This window comes from Sarcophilus harrisii, chromosome 2 (assembly GCF_902635505.1).
Source record: "Sarcophilus harrisii chromosome 2, mSarHar1.11, whole genome shotgun sequence".
NCBI classification, from domain to species: Eukaryota; Metazoa; Chordata; class Mammalia; order Dasyuromorphia; family Dasyuridae; genus Sarcophilus; species Sarcophilus harrisii.
Genome location: NC_045427.1, coordinates 485,578,665 through 485,594,974, shown reverse-complemented (window position 1 = coordinate 485,594,974; position 16,310 = coordinate 485,578,665). Strand labels below are relative to the sequence as shown.

General features: G+C 45.3%; 3 protein-coding genes across 8 annotated transcripts in view; 1 reads left to right on the top strand and 2 right to left on the bottom strand.

The window, feature by feature from the left end:
* Positions 1-4,257, top strand: part of FAM163B (family with sequence similarity 163 member B) — a 59,547-nt gene extending 55,290 nt beyond the window's left edge. Inside the window, exons 2-3 of the mRNA XM_003757456.4 lie at positions 2,100-2,215; positions 2,679-4,257. Of these exons, the coding sequence (XP_003757504.1) occupies positions 2,123-2,215; positions 2,679-3,071 (486 nt within the window). The 5' untranslated portion in view covers positions 2,100-2,122 and the 3' untranslated portion in view covers positions 3,072-4,257. The remainder of the gene's footprint in view (positions 1-2,099; positions 2,216-2,678) is intronic.
* Positions 1-5,331, bottom strand: part of DBH (dopamine beta-hydroxylase) — a 144,396-nt gene extending 139,065 nt beyond the window's left edge. The window contains exon 1 of the mRNA XM_003757471.3: positions 5,082-5,331. The gene's annotated coding sequence lies outside the window, so the exon portion shown is untranslated. The remainder of the gene's footprint in view (positions 1-5,081) is intronic.
* A 4,610-nt stretch (positions 5,332-9,941) lies between these two features.
* Positions 9,942-16,310, bottom strand: part of ADAMTSL2 (ADAMTS like 2) — an 89,861-nt gene continuing 83,492 nt past the window's right edge. For all 6 annotated transcript variants that reach the window (XM_031949427.1, XM_023494331.2, XM_023494334.2 and 3 more), the window contains 5 exons: positions 15,312-15,467; positions 14,207-14,377; positions 13,931-14,107; positions 11,768-11,912; positions 9,942-10,913 (listed from right to left, as the gene is read on the bottom strand). In XM_031949427.1, coding sequence (XP_031805287.1) covers positions 10,795-10,913; positions 11,768-11,912; positions 13,931-14,107; positions 14,207-14,377; positions 15,312-15,467 — 768 coding nt within the window. In that variant the 3' untranslated portion in view covers positions 9,942-10,794. The remainder of the gene's footprint in view (positions 10,914-11,767; positions 11,913-13,930; positions 14,108-14,206; positions 14,378-15,311; positions 15,468-16,310) is intronic.

The following is a 16,310-nucleotide window of genomic DNA, read 5'->3' as shown; positions in this document are numbered from 1 at the left end:
ATATATTCATATATTGCTTCACTGGAGTCAAGCATAGTTATAATAATTTAAAAGCAATGAGTTTTTTTTTTTTCTTTACTGTCTTCATGCTTTCCATTTACCTTGTAGTCATTGTATACGCTTTTCTCCTAAGGGTGCCCAGGTCAGTCTCATCAACTTATATATATCTTCCCATGATTCTCTGATTTCCTCATATTCACCATTTCTCACAGCACAATAATACTCCGTCACATTTATATATCACATTCTTTAGCCCTTCACAAAACAAAGGGGAAATCTATTTTTCCCAGTTCCTTATTACTACAAAAAGAACTGTCTAAAGATATTTGGGGCTATTTAAGATTTCTCTGTCAGGGACTGCCATTTCCTGCTGGCTGGCAAAGTCCTGAAGCCTGGACGCTCATATTCAGCAAGGAATTCAGGAATATTTATTAGGCACTTACAAGGTGTTAAATCTGGTGCTGGCTTCTGGGAATCTAGAAATAAAAAACATCAGTGCTAATAACTTCACATTTCTATATCATTTTTTAAGGTTTACAAAAAGAGCTTTCCCTACAACCTCTTCAGGTTAATAGTACATAAATGTATTATAGCTGTTTTAGAGACCAGGAAGCCAAGGCTTACAAAAAAAGTGATAGATGTGGGATCCAGGACTAGAATTCAGGGCTCCTTTCAAATCCAGTTGATTTCAACACCAGTCCCAGCCTTCAAAGAGTTTATAAATTAAGGGAAGGAGGTATGATAGAGAAAAAGATGACAGCCAGGAAAAAGGCTGCAAATAGGAGTGTTTAGGAGTTAGAGAGAGGGTTCTATTATGATACTCAAATTCTGGTCTCAATTCTGTCATTTACTAGTTGAATGATTTGAAACAAAGTAATCTAATTTCTTTGAATCTATTTAAAGTGCAATTAATAATCCCTGTCCTGCCTCCCTCACCAAGTTGTAGTTAAGATTGAATAAGATAATGGATATGGAAATGCTTTTAAGAGGGTAAAGAACTATATGAATCATAGGTGAGATTAACTAGATTCCTCATTTTTACCCATTTTCTACCACAGATAACAGTATACTGCCTTAGTAGCTTGATTCTGAATAGCCTTTCACATGAATTCCCTCACTTGTCTTCATCATTCCCTGTTAGGTAGGGAAACACACTGATTTATTATCCCAGTTTCCCAGATTTGGAAATGAATGCACCAAGTAATTTTCCTGGATCCAAACATCCATCACCACTCCCCTTTAAAAAATAAGCATACAAACACTTTAATAAAATAAGCCTTTGGCCCCCAATCAACCATTAGTTCACCACCACCCTCCTCTAAATGTATCAAGATATTGATTAATCAGAGATATGTAAAAACTGAATCCCTGAAGGCTTCCAATCCTTTTCCCCAGTTCCCCCCAAATTTTTCCAGGTTAAAATGAATAAGAGCACTCTTAAAAGAAGAATGCCTAAGACTTGGAGGAAACTGAATTCAAATCTAGCCTCAGAGTTTCCCTGAGCAAATCAGTTAAGCGCTTTATGCCTCAGTTTCCTCAACTGTAAAATAGGGATAATAATAGGCCCTACTTCCAGGTTTGTTGCAAGAATTAAATGAGATGATATTTGTAACACAGCTAACACAAAATCTGCCACAAAGTAGGGGCTTAATAAATGCTTATTTCCTTCCTTGTTAAGAAGAGCCTGAGGAGAGAAGGTATGGCCAAACAGGAAAGGGGTGGGATCCACTTTACTTTTTAATGACTCAGACTATGAGAACTTCAAGTCTTTTTTTTAAGCAGCCTCCAATTAGGGTTCCAATTTGGGTTCCAATCAGCTCTTTACCTTTGTCATAGGACTTCACCTTAATTTCCTCTTCTGAAAAATGAGGGAATGGAACCTTTGGGCCTTTTTCAACTCTCCATCCTCTGGCCCTACAAAGTTAGCCCTTTTCCCCTTCACTGACTGCCTTCCTGGAAGCCTGGCTGTTTAGGGCTCCGTAAGTCCTGAGTGAGCTCTGGGCATTTCCCTTCTGGCTTGTCGGCTCCCATTACCCCGGGCTTCCTTAACTCAGCATCTTCTTTCTGCACATTTTTCAAAGCTTGCTTGTGTCTTTCAGGCAGTTAATGGAGAAGCGGGCGAATGACAGCCGGGACTGTGGTCATCACAGGTGGAATATTAGCAACAGTTATTTTGCTCTGCATCATCGCAGTCCTATGTTACTGTAGGCTTCAGGTACAGTAATGATATGTGCTTTATCGAATTGGGTTGGATTGGCTGAAGCTATGTTCTCCAGCTTAGTTTACTCCTAGCTTCTAGAGAAGGATCACCTATTGAGGTCTGAAAAGGAAGCTGGGAAAGGGAAAGTCAGACATCAGAGACACACAGGACAGGCAGTTCCAGCCTGATGCCTGGCTCTGCCATTGTCTCATCCTGAGAGTTTCTCCCTCTATAAAGTTAGTAATAAAAGAAGGAAGACATTGGACTTTAACATAGAAGTCCTATTTTAAATACAATAAAAATAAAAAATAGAAGTCCTATTTTATTTTTAATATAATAAAAATAAAAGATACAATAAATAAAAATAAAACACCTGCCTAGCTCCCTAGGATGTTATAAGAGTCAGGTATGATGATGAATGTGAAAGTATCTTTGCAATGTTAAAAACACTAAGTGTTATTTCTTCTTCTGCATCCAGTACTACTGTTGCAAGAAAGATGAGTCAGAAGAGGATGAGGAAGAGCCCGACTTTGCTGTCCACTCCCACGTCCCACCACTCCACTCCAACCGAAACATTGTGCTGACTAATGGACCCTCACTCTACCCATCTTCTTCCTCATCTTTCAATCAGAAATCCCCCCAGTGCCGTACCATCTGCCCTAGCTGCTCCCACTACGAACCGCCAACCTTCTTCCTTCAGGAACCAGAGGAAGTTAGAAATGGGGGTGAGCGCATCAACTATAAGAACATCAGTCAGGAAGACATAGAGCTGCCGGTAACCTTTGGTGGTCTTCAGGCCCTCAACCCCAATCGCCTCTCTGCCATGCGGGAAGCCTTCTCCCGAAGCCGGAGCATCAGCACAGATGTCTGAGCCCTGTCCTGACCCCCAGATCTGGTGATGGGAGAGGAACACTGGACTGGGGATTGAGACCCGGCTTCTAGGCGTAGCTTTGCCACTGACTCACTGTGTGACCACAGGCATGGCGCGGTCTCAGTTTCCCTACCTGTAAAAATGGGATTTTGACTAGATGGTCTTTAAGGTCCTTGCAGCTTCATCATTCTTTGATTTGGGAGCTTTCGGTCCTTCCTCCAGACTCTGAACATTAGTTTCACCCCTGAGTAACCCACCAGCGGATCTGACTGAGAGAGCTTATAAGATGATGAATGTATTTTGGTAGTCCAATGATCAGCAACAGAGCAAGTCATTCTGTCAATCGGCAGATTGTTTCCTGAGCCCCCACTGTGTGCCCAGCTCTGCATTAGGCACTATAAGGGGCACAAAACAGTAGAAAACACATCCCCTGCCCTCAAAGAGGTGAAAGTCTAGTTGGGGAAGCAGGGCATACAACAACATATTTAATAGTAGCAGGCGGTTTAGTCTAAGTTTAATACCCAATGAGGAGTACAAGCTGTAGGAAGATAAGAGGGAAAGGTCCCCATGATATGGGACAATCAGGAAGGTCATTGTTTAAGGAAGAGCCTCAGAAGCAAAATTGGCTAAATTCCGGCTAAGGGATGATAATCAGAGAGGGAAAGTGGATATAGAGCGTAGGAGTGGGGGAAGGAGGAACCCAGGAATTGAGGTATTTAAGCCATTGCTGCCATTGTAGGGAAGAAATTTTGGTACCAGTCTATCTCTGATTCCCAGAACTGTTCTGAGGGTCACCACGGCCGGTATCTTGTCTCACATATCAAATGGCTGCCTGATGTTGGCAGGGAGAATCACACAGCCTCCTCCAGTCTCCACCGGACATGAAGGTATTCCTCTTATCAGGATCTCCACTTCTGCAGACCCTAGATCCCTCTAAATCCAAAGTGGCTTCTGACTTTGGGTGACCCTATTGATAGAAAGGGAGCAGGATGCATGAGGAAGGAGAGGATGAAGATAAAGATATTAATATATCACCTAATGTGTGTAATAATGGAGTATGGCTCTTGTCCTGCCCTCAGCATAGACCAACACACAAAAAACTAGAGAGTGCTGAGGGAAAAAAGTGACCCAAATTTGCCTGGAGACTTCCTTAGTTAGGCATGCAGGTGCACCACACACACACACACACACACACACACACACACACACATGCCTAAGCCTCCTTGGGCAAAGCGAGATGAGCTCTTGCTGGTTGACATAGGAACTTCTCTGCTAGAACAGTCCTTGGAGTTTAAGTCTTTGTCCTAGAAGCCAGAAACCAGTTTGCCTCTTCTCCTGTCTCCCACCCACGTTGAACATTGATCTGCAGGCATAAACAGCAGGATCCACCCAATTGTTTCAACAGACCTCCCCTCCACCAATTACAATTTCCTCCCAAGTATTTTAACCTGAACACACAACCCACCATCACTGGTACATATCCACGAGGTCCAGGAGAAGAAATAAATCTGTTTTAACTGATTAGAGAAACCCCTAATTCTGATGGACAAATCACTTAGCCCCCAATGAAGGCAGCCATTTGTGTGGGTCTCTGATCATTTTCTGTTTAGTAAAAGGCGATACTTACTTTTTGGTGGCAGATTGTTGAACTATATATATTTTTTAAAGTGTACAGAAAATGAGGCTACCTGGAAAAATCCATGTTCCTGAGCTTCTCTCTGGACACCCTCAGTTCTATCTCTGGGGATTTCTCCTCCAAGACTACACTGCATAGGATATGGGATATGGATGGATAGTCCCCTTATGACCAGTCTACTCACAAGCAGAGAAGAAGGTACTCCTCACTGAACTCTCGATTAAAACTTCTACATAGAAGACATGCTCTTGGCAAAGGGCAAACTATCATTTTAAAAGTTGTGGTTGGTTTATAAATATTGTGTGCACCATGACAAGATAATTTCCTCTCATTCCCAGAAAGTTTTTAATTCCACAGAAGAAGTTTCAAAGTACCTGAAAGATTCACCACTTTGGGTATTCTTGATTTTCTTTCTTCTCCTCCTCCTCCTGCCTTGGTCTGTAGCATATTAGATTTGCCCAGTTAATTCATCCTTGAGTGGGGCAAATAGTCAGTGAAGCTTTGGTGTGAGTATCTTTTCCAGGCTTGGTATTCTCAATGGTCTGATGTTATAACAGAAGCTTGAACCAAACTCTTTGTACAAATTCTTATCTGAGGTTGGTTCTGTTGCATTTGACTTGGGGGGGGGGGAGGGAGTGGGGGGAATTTCCTGTGCTGTCTTTCTATTTTCCTGTTTCCTTTTCCGATCTATACATAACTATAAAATATATATACATATATAACTTTGAAATGAAATAAGAGAAAGGCAGATTACCTTGGCAGAGGTGGACTGCTGAATGGTACTGACTCCCAGGCCCTGCTGGAAAAAAAAAAGAAATAAACTTTACCTTTGACATTACTATGGAGAAGAGGCTTTTTCATCTGGCCCCATTTCCAGACCACTCTTTATAGTGGTTTAGGGAACAGAGATCCCGCCAGCCAGCAATGACATTGTACAGAAGACTGGCTTTAGCAAAAAAAAAAAAAAGTCTCTGGTGAGTGAGGTCAAGGCCATAACCCAGACATATAATTGGTGTATGGTATGGTTTTGAAAATGAAAGGCTAAGAATTACAACTATTATAGTCATCTGACTCTGGGGAAGGAAGTGACTGCCATGAAGCTCATCTGAAAACAGGAGGGATTCCACCCCCGCCCCAGAATGAGCCTTAGAACAGTGCAATGAGGGGATAAGTAGAAGCAGAGCAGACTTCACAGGTAGAACGGTGCCCACAGAATAATCTAGGATGATACTAAATTAAAGACAGACCTATTGCCTTTATTCCTTTGGGTCTTAAAGAATCCCCCTTTAAATGCAAATACTCCTGGAAAGAACATTCTTCATTATTAGATGACACCTTAATTATTGACAAGTCTCTCTGATTAGCTAAACAAGAATAAAAATGAAACACGGGGTGAGAGATGGAGAAAGGAAGACCCCAAAGACAGATTTGTCTGACCCCTGTTTGCTGAAAACTGGTCCTGACTACACGAATGCATGAGTCAAAGCAAAAAGCTCAGGGGAACTAAATGAGGGGGACATCTACTCAGCCACATGGCCTCTGATCCTAGGCAAGTCTTTTGAGCTTTCTGGATCTGTTTCCTCATCTCTAAGGCCTCTAAAGTCTCTTCCAGCTCTGTGATCCTCAGAGTAGCCCTGTGGATTTGTCATTTTTTACCCAGTGCTCATAAAGTAAGTCAATACCTTCCTACTTTGGATTCAAATCCCACCCTTGCAATTTAGTATCTATAAGACTTTGAACAAGTCCCTTAATCTCCATAGATCCCATGTCTAAAACAAGGGAGTTGGACGAAATGACCTTTGAAATCTCTCCCAGCCTAAGTCCATGAAGCAAATTGGTACAAAGAGCCATGTGCTCAGTAGGAGTGTCGGGGTGTGTCACCAGTGACATGCTGCGTGACTTGGAGAAAGCTCTCCTCTCCTCATCTGTACATCATGGGCAGAAATTTGGTGGTCCCAGGAAAGTAAGTCTGGAACAGTTCTACACCCAGCCCTACCACCTGCCCCCACTCCTGGTTTGGGAAAGGCCCAGCCTCCCTGGAAGCCAGAAACACTTGCTGAATGTCCAGTCACCCCAGCTCCAGCCCCTAGTCCTGGGAAGCCACAACCAGGTGATGGACAGCTGTGAGACCCAAGCAGCCCCACAAAGGGTGAAGTTCCTATGGATTCAGTCAGAGGTCAGGCAGGGAATTCTCCCCATCCCCCCCCCCCCCGAAGGGATTAAAGAATTTTCAGCTAAGGTGGATTTCTCTAAGATTTTGTCATGGCTGCTAGGAGGATCACTGCCTTCCAAAAAGAGGAGAACGGGGGCCTAAGCCACTAAGATTTTACTGGGGTGTACTTCTTGTCAAGCTTACAGAAGAACTGTCATCTTTCTCCTCCTCCTCCCCCATCCCTCCTTCCCCTCTTCTCCCTCTCCCTCTCTCCCTCCTTCCTTTTCCCTCATTCTTTATCTCCCTTTCCCTCTTTCACCTTTCCCCCCCCGCCCTCTCCCTCCCTCCTATTTTGTCTTTCTCTGTGTGTCTCTCTGTGTATATGTCTCTGTGTCTCTTTCTCTCTCTGTCTCTCCCTCTCTCTGTGTATGTCTATCTCTGTGTCTGTCTTCTCTCTTTGTCTGTCTCTCTCTGTCCCTCTGTCTCTCTCTGTGTGTCTCTCTTTTTCTGTCACTGTCTCTGTCTTTGTCTCTTTTTCTGTCCATCTGTCTGTGTCTCTCTTTCCCTCTCTCTCTCTCTGTGTCTCTCTATGTCGCTTTCTCTCTATGTCTCTCTGTCTCTGTGTCTCTGTCTCTGTATGTTTCTGTGTCTCTCTGTCTCTACTTCTCTGTATGTCTCTCTCTGTGTCTGATTCTATCTCTCTCTCTGTCTCTCTCGCTTCTCTGTCTCTGTTTCTCTCTCTGTCTCTGTCTGTCTCTGTCTCTCTCTCTCTCTCTCTCTCTCTCTCTCCCCTCCTTACCATCTCCTCTTCATTTTCCCATCCCATTCCCAATACAGGCAGCTGATGGCTTAATAGATGGAGTGATGAGCTTGGTATCATGAAGACCTAAGTCCAGACACACGACACCAAGCAACTCATATAACTTCTGTTTGCTTCAGTTTCCTCTGCTGCAAAATGGGGATAAAGGAGCATCTACCTCCCAGGATTGTTAGGAGGATCACAGGAGATAATATTTGTAAAAAGTGCTCAGCCTGGCCCATAGTATATTTTATATAACTCTTTATTCCCTCACTCTACCCTCCAGAGAACAGCTGACTAATAGGGAAATTGCTGGTCCCCTTTGGCTCAATGGTGTTGTGAAGCTCAGGTGCTTGGATGTAAATACTTTGCAAACCTTGATCTGGTTCTTCAATCATGTCTAACTCTTTGTGACCCCATTTGGGTTCTCTTGTTAAACACACTGGAGCGGTTTGCCATTTCCTTCTCCAGATCATTTTACAGATGAGGAAACAGAGGCAAACAAGGTTAAGGGACTTGCTCAGGGTCACACAGCTAGGAAGTATCTGAGGACAGATTTGAACTCGGGATGATGACTGCAGACGTGGCACTCTATCCACTGTGCCACCTCGCTGCTGTTTGCAATCTTAAAATCTAGATAAATGCCAGTAATCAGTATGACTATTAAACTCCACCTAGAGATGACTGTTTTCCTCGAGCTTTCTATTACACTGCTGCTGAGCTCAAGCAATATTTATAGAGCAATCCAGGGGGCTGCTGGTAAATGTTTAACCAACTGTGATCTTGGGGTGGGTGGGGAGAGACTTTTAAATTTAATCTGCATTATTAACAAGTCTAGACAATCAACAAAACAAATCAAGCTCTTGGTCCCCATTTCTGAAGTGTAAATGCTCATATTGACATTTTAGTCACCAGAAGCCACAGAGCCAGCTCTCCCTACCGCTCTGACTGCTCAGGTTTTCCCTCCTCAGTTCACCATATGCCAATCTAGCTTTGAGCAACAACCAGAGAGGCAGAATGGTGAATGAAGCACAGAATCGGGAATCTAGAGACCTGATTCTTAGCCCAGCTCCTGGCTGTGGTGTTCAGTTGCATCTGGCTCTTTGTGACCTTGTATGGGGTTTTCTTGGCAAAAAGACTAGAATGCTTTGCCATTGCCTTCTTCAGCGGGTTAAGGCAGAGAGTGAGATTAAGTGACTTGCCCAGGTTCACACAGTTGTCAATGTCTGAAGCTGGATTTGCACGGAGGTCTTCTTGAGTCTAGGCCCGATCCTCTATCCGCTGCATGATCCAGCTGCCTCTATTGCTTATTGATTGATGGAGTCCAGCTGGCTGAGTGATGCAGGGGATAGAGCGCCGGGGCTTGGAATCATCTTCATGAATTCAAGTCCAGCCTCAGAAACTAGCTATGGGACTCAAAACGAGTCGCTTATCCTATTTACCTCAGTTTCCGTCCTCTATAAAGATGAGAACCAGAGAAGAAAATGGGAGACCAGTCCAGTAGCATTGCCAAGAAAACCCCAAAATTGGGTCATAGAGAGTCAGACATGACTAAAAATGACTGAACAACAACAATCCCTCAGCCTCAGCTTTCACATCTGTACGATGCAGGGTGGGGCATACAGTCTGTAAGTCTCTTCCAGCTCTGACATAAATGTTCTGACAGGGCATGTCTTAAGACCTCTTCCAGCTCTGATGTTGAATTTTCTGAGGCTCTTCCTGTTCAGAGATCCCCTCTCCCTGACATTCCATGTTCTAAGCTCTAACATTTTAGATTCGAAGATCCCTCACAGCTCTGACATTTCATAATGCTTTGTGGGTTTTTTTTTAATTTGGCTGGTACAAAGCAGACTGATGGGTATATTCACAATGTCACAGGCTTTGGCCAGGGACAGACTTTTCTGGCCTTTTCACCATGAGGTTTGTGTGTCACTGCTGCTCCAATGAAGGCAAAAGTCCAGAGCTCTCCCTCAAAGCTCCCTGTGCTTCTTACTAATCGCTAACATTTATCTGGCACTTGCCATGTGCCAGACACTGTGCAAGCCCTTCACAAGTATTATCTCATTTGATCGTCACAAAAATCCTGGGAGGTACATGCTATTATGGTTCCTGTTTTACAGATGAGAGAACCGAGGCAAAGAGCACTAGCTGACTTGCCCAAAGTCACACAGCCAGCCTGCACTCTATCCACTGAGCCACCTAGCTTACCTCTTTCCCAACCTCCTCCCAGGCTCCCTCATCCCACCCAAAGCATCTCAAGTGAATGAAACCAGACGCCAGTCATAAATATGACAACTTTATTGACATACACAGATGAATACTGATTAATGATTATAGGGATAAAATCCACTGTTTGTAAACAAATATATTAAGAAACAAATGCGTCTTTTGTGATATAAAGTGCAGGTACGTTTCATTATATACACTTCTGTCAGCATTGATGATCTTTTATAAGGACTATGAAACTGACATTTGGTTATGAGATAAAATTCTCTGAAAAGTATACACCTACTTTTGCAGTCTTCTGTTCTCTTCTCCTGTAGTGCCCTTCCCCCTAAGGCCCCAAAGAACCTGGGGACAAGAGATTTCACTCCAAGGCAACTCGTAAAACCAACAGGATCCACCTTCCAATATGTTTTGGTTGCCAAACATTCTCCCCAAACATTCTCCCCTCCCTTTGGAACTTTGTAAGAGCGAGCAAGAAGCTGGGCATGGAGGCAGGAGACCAAGCAGGCCTGGGTTGGAGGAGAAACCCCCACAAAGGTTTTGATCTAAAACAGAAACAAATATACAAGATTCTATGTACATCCTTCCATCTATCCGGCACTACCAACATACAGTAGTGAGGAGTCGTGGATGGGTTCCCAACCTCCAAACCCAATGCAGGTGACCAGTGGATCTCTCCCACGGGACAGGAGAGGGAGAGGAGGTTCGGTAGAGCGTGGTCAAAGTCCCTTCTCTACAAGCAGAGGGCCAATGTCCATTTTTCACAGGCTTGTGCTCCCAGCTACTGGGAAGAACTTCGATTAAAAGAAGGGGTGGGGAGTTCCCCTTCCATGGGACTCCCCCGGTCCTTCACTCTCTCAGTGTGGCAGTCCTGGCCAGGGCGAAAGGGGAGGTCTCTCCTCCACGGAGCCTAGGAGTGGGTGGGTCTACAAGAACGACAGCAGGCTTTGCTGTAGTACCAGTGGCTACAAAGGTTGACCTTGATGGCCAGAGCACAGTTGGTCCCTGGCTGATCCTGGCAGCTGTCATCTACAGAAAGGGGGAAAAAGCAGGTAAAATGGTGAATGACGCCAGAGAGAAAGCCAGGGGAATCCCAGGGCAATGCCTAGGCTAGCCCTCATCTCACCTTCCCAGGATTAGCTGACCTCCCTTGATCCCTCTCCAACTCTTTGTGAGCTTGTTTATAAAGCACTGATCCCTAGGAGGAAAGCCACAGACAGGCAGGGAATAGGCCGCCCATTTCCTTGACTTCCCTTCTGAGATGAGTGGTCCCTAGGTCAGTCACAGGCACTTAGGCCTCTTCTGAGCCCTACTTTCTCCATCCATGAAATAGGGATATTCCCATTTAGTGCCTTTCTTTTCCTCTCCCTATCCATCAACCCACTCAGAGAAAGCAAGGGTCATTTACTGCCTACAGGGAGGTTTGCCGCAGGTAGTGGAAGGAGGATGTTGAGTGTTACTATGTGATTTCACACCAGGGTGAATCAAGTGGTATGACTGGGGCTGGAGCCATTTCTAACAGACAGTTCATCAGTAACTGTTGATAAAATCCTTACTGTGGGCTCCGTGAAAGGCTCTGTGGGGATATGCAACAATTATAAGATTCTGTCCCTGTCATCAAGGAACTTAACAGTTTAAGTTGCAACAATTAGAGAACATGGCAATGATAAGTTAAGTGGGAGAAAGTCTCTGAGACAGTGAGATTAAAACAAAATGTCCAGAACGGAGGGGAACATTTAGGAGACTAGGACAGACATTGTCTTTGATGAAGAAATCCCCAGGAGGCCAGGCTGGGAGGCAAAGGCTCCCAGGGCTCTGACTACAATGGCTCTCTAGCCACCATCTCTCCAGCCCTTCTCTTCCCCGAGTCCAGCCCTTCTCACCTGGAGGTTCTGTAGGGCATGGCTGCAGGTCACAGGTCTGTTTGGCAACCGGTTTCACCAATGGGTCACAGCCCCGAACAATGTCTGTTCCTTGATAGCATTTCACATCACGCATTCTCACCCCTACTCCACAGGTTTTGGTGCACTAAAGAAAGCGGAGATGACTCTTTATTAAGCAAATATCCTCCTGTCTCAAGCCAAACACAGCCAAGCTCAATGTCTGCGTGCTGAGCGACATACACAAGCAAGTTAGCCCGGTCCAACCTAGACAGCCTTTGAAAGGGACACTGGAACACAGTATACTGATAAACACTGGCTATATGACTTTGCACAAGATGTAATCTCATGGGATGGTGATCTCCTTCATCCATCAAATGAGTCTTTGATATTTTATTTAATTTTATTTTTCTGGTCCACATTCTTTTCCCATGGGAAAAAAATGCAAAACACATTACAAACATGCAGTCACACAAAACAAATTCTCCATTTGACCATGTTTCCCCCCCCAAAAAAAGTATCTGCACCCTGACTCCATTTCAGGAGGTGGACAGCATATTTCATCATGAATTTTTTTGGAACTGTGGTTGGTCACTGTTTAAATCAGTCTCTAAATCTTTCAAAGCTGTATGTCTTTACAGTATTATTGTTATTGTATAAACTGTTTGGCTTCTGCTCACTTTAGTCTGTATTAGTCCGTACTAATGTTTCCAGGTTTCTCTGAAACAATCCCCTTAATCATTTCTTATAGCACAATAATATTCTGTCACATTTGTATAACTTAACTTTTTCAAGCAATCTCCAACTGATGGGCACCCCTCAGTTTCTAATTTTCTGCCACCATAAAAAGAACTTCTGTAACTCAAATGAGTCTCTTAATCACAACCCTCCTTTTCATCAGGCTCTTGTGAGAATTAAATGAAATAATGGACATGTAAATTCTAAAGTGCAACACAATTTGTTATATATCCTAGGGTTTGAGTAGAGACGGGGGAGTTGGAATTTTTTTCCCACTCCAATAAAAGTCTTGTTTTGTTTTCCAATTAAATCAATCCTTCCCCTGAGCTCCCTGTGCAGATGTTGCCCCTTTGAAAAACCCCCATAAACCCTCACCCTGTAAAGAAAGCAGGAAACCCCCGGGTTCCCCCAAAGCCGGACCCCCTTCACCTCTGGGCCCAAGGATCTCACAAGCCGAAAAGGCCCCTCTTTTTGGGGGCCTTTTCCGCCCCAAGTTACCAAAGGCACCCCCTTACACCCAAAGGAATTGGGAGGGGCCTTCCCAAGTTGTTAAACACGGCCTATTTAGGCCTCCTTGGGGGAAAAAGCCTAGGCCTTCGGCAAAAGGCCGGCTTTTGGGGCAAGCGGGCCCAAAGAGCCCCTAATCAGCCTCGGGTGGAATCACCCTTAAAAGGCCCCATGGGCCTTCTCCAATTTGGAAAGAAAAGGGTATTTCCCCTTTTCTTCCTTTGGGCGCCCTCCCAGTCTTCTAACTTCACAAATTGATTTTGAAAGGGGAAGGGGTTTTTCAAGCCCTTGGAATGGCCATCCTCCCTCCCTTCTTCCCCTTTTCCTCCTTTCCCTCTTTTTCCTTTTTTCTCCTTTCCTTTTTCCCTTCCTCCCCTTCCCTTTCCTTCTTTCTTCTTCTTTTCTTCCTCCCCTTTTTTTTCTTTCTTTTTTCCCCCCCTTTCCTTTTCCCTTCCCTCCTTCCTTTCCTTCCTCCTTTTTCCCTTTCCTCCTCCTTCCCCCCCCCTCCCCTCTCCCTTTCCCCCCCCCTCCCCTTTCCTTCCTCCTCTTCTTCCCCTTCCCCTCCCTTTAACCCCTACACTAGAGAGAACTGGGGCAAGGCACCAAGAACAAAAAAGATATTTGTGCTCTCCCAGGCCAAGAAGAAAGGAGGAGGAGGGGAAAGTACCCTCTTGGACCCTATTCAAAGTAAAAGAAAGGTCATCAGACTTGAAGTCAAGAGTCTTGGGTTTAAATCCCAACTTGTGTTTTCTCAGAGTTGCAATTAAAAGAAATTTAATCTCAAGGACCTCTGTGTCTTCCCATTCCACGGCAGAGAGATCCAAGATTACGGGCGTCATTGGATGCCCCCAACACCTGCCCTTGGCCTGCTCTGGAGCAGTAGAACTTTCCCAAGACTTGCGGAGACCCCAGACCCCTCACCTCAGACCACGGGGTGGTGTACCACTTGAAGCATGGCCTCTCGAAACAGGTGCTCTCCTCCGTGGGCTTCTTGGTGATGTCACAGTCAGAGGGGCTCCTTGTCTTCAGTTTCCCATTAGCCAGCTCCAGACACAGCACAATCCTCTTCTTCACCCCACGCCCACAAGTGGTATTGCACTGGAAGGAGAGGCAAACAGAAGGTCAGCCCTGGAGAAGATGAGGAAGGAGCTTGGGGTCAGCTTCCAGCCGGCTTCCCGTGGTAGCAAGGTCACTCACCCGCTCCCAGTCCTGAGCCAGCCAATGAGCGGGGCAGTTCTTGTCCCCACAGGGGTGGATGGCCAGGGGTTTGGCTTCCACATTACACTGGGACTCGGGCACGACCCGCCCATCACTGGTCTTGCAGTAGACGTGTCGAATCATCCTTCCCTGGCCACAGCTTCCACTGCACTGCAAGGGGAGAGGGGAGCGGGAGACAGGAGAGGAAAAAGCAGGGATGTGGGAGAGAAGAAAAATAAAACAGAGAGAGAGAGACAGAGACAGACAGAGACAGACAGACAGAGAGAGAGAAAAGGAGGAGAAGGAAGAGAAGAAGAAGGAGAAAAAGGAGGAGGAGGAGGGAAAGGGAGATGGAAGGAAAAGGGAGAGGAAGAGAGAGAGAAGTAGGAGAAGATAGAAGAGACAGAGACAAAGAGAGAAAGGGAGAGACAAAGACAAAGAGACAGAGAGACAGAAGCAGAGACAGACAGAGCCAGAGAGAGAGAGCACATGCCAGAGAGCCAGAGACAGAGAGATTCAGAGACAGACAGAAAATGAGAGAGAAAGGAGGGAATTTGAAGAGAAAAGGCAGCAAGAGAATGGAGCAAGAATGGCAGCAAGAGGAGGCAGTCAAGGAGAAGAGATGGGCAGAGGAAGAAAAGAGGATTCAGAAAGGAAGTATGGAAAGGGGAGAAAGGTAGAAAGAAAAGGGGGGAGAGAGAGAGGAAAAGAGGAATGAGAGAGTGGCATAACAGGGAAGGAAGGAGAATAGAGGGAGTGGGGAGAGAAAACACCCTGTGTTAGAAGGTTTCAAATTGTAAAAATTTGAGAAGATGAATTTGAATCCCAGGTAGGTGATTGCCTGGACCTCACTATTCCTGACTTCCTCCCAAAGGAGAAGGGGCTTCAGGCCTCAGGTGAGTGGAGTTGCCATGGTGATAGCTTATTTTTAGAGAATGGCTGAATCCAAAAAGATGGAGAAAAGGTCGGAGCATCCCCAGTCACGGGGGGTGCTTTTCCAGACTATCTTTGCTGCCCTCTTGCTCCCCAGGCCCAGCCCAGGGAGAGACTTATCCTCAGGAGTGTTTCTCGTGCTTGGTGACCTGAGAGAGCAGGAGCCACTCACCGGTCCCCAGTCTGAGACGGTCCATTGTCGGTCACAAGGGGGACCCGTGCAGTTCTTCTCTGCCACTGGCCTCGTGTTGGCATCACAAAGCTTCTCGTCCTCAGAACATCGGATGTCCCGGGTCACCACACTCCTCTCCCCGCACCTGGCTGCGCACTGAAGATCAGGGGACAAAGAACAGAGGGTCATTAAACCAGTATCCAGCAACCTCTTCCCAATCCAGAAGCATTTATTTACCTGAAAGCAGAACTCACTCCATTCTTATGAATTATTTTATTTTATTTTTGTTCTTATTTATATCTAGTTTGAGAAACCCTGGAAAGGACTTACCACCCTCTATCTCCTACCAGTTGGTAGCATATCAAAATCCCATTCTTAGAATAAATACCTTTTATCTCTCTCAGTTGTAAAAGACCATTTAAATATGACAACTTTGGATATCTCTATCTGGAAGACTGAGTGGAGAGGGGAGGATAGATGATCATGCCAAAAGGGGAGTTTGAATCCTTACATCACTGACTTCCAATTTTGCTGTGTCCCAGCCCAACCCCGGGGGCAGCTAGGCAGTGCAGCGGATAGAGCACGGGGCCTAGAATCAAGGAAAAATCCATCCAAATCTGACCTCAGGCGCTTGCTAGCTATGTAACTCTGGGCAAATCCTATAACCCCCTTTTGCCTCAATTCCTCATCTGTAAAATGAGGACACAATGAAGAAGGGAATGGCAAACCATTCAAGTATCTTTGCCAAGAAAACTCTGCCATGAGGTGATGAGCAAAGTTCACAAGATGACATGGAGTCAGAGATAGAAGCTCTGCCCTACCCACTTCTATACTGGGGGAAGTGGACACTCCCCCAATGAGCGGGGCAGTTTTCGTCCCCACAGGGGTGGATGGCCAGGGGTTTGGCCACCGGGAATGTGGGTACATACACATTATTACTCTCTCTCCTAAGACAATAGTCCCAGAGTCACTTTCCAGAGAAATGGGAATCTCCAGACC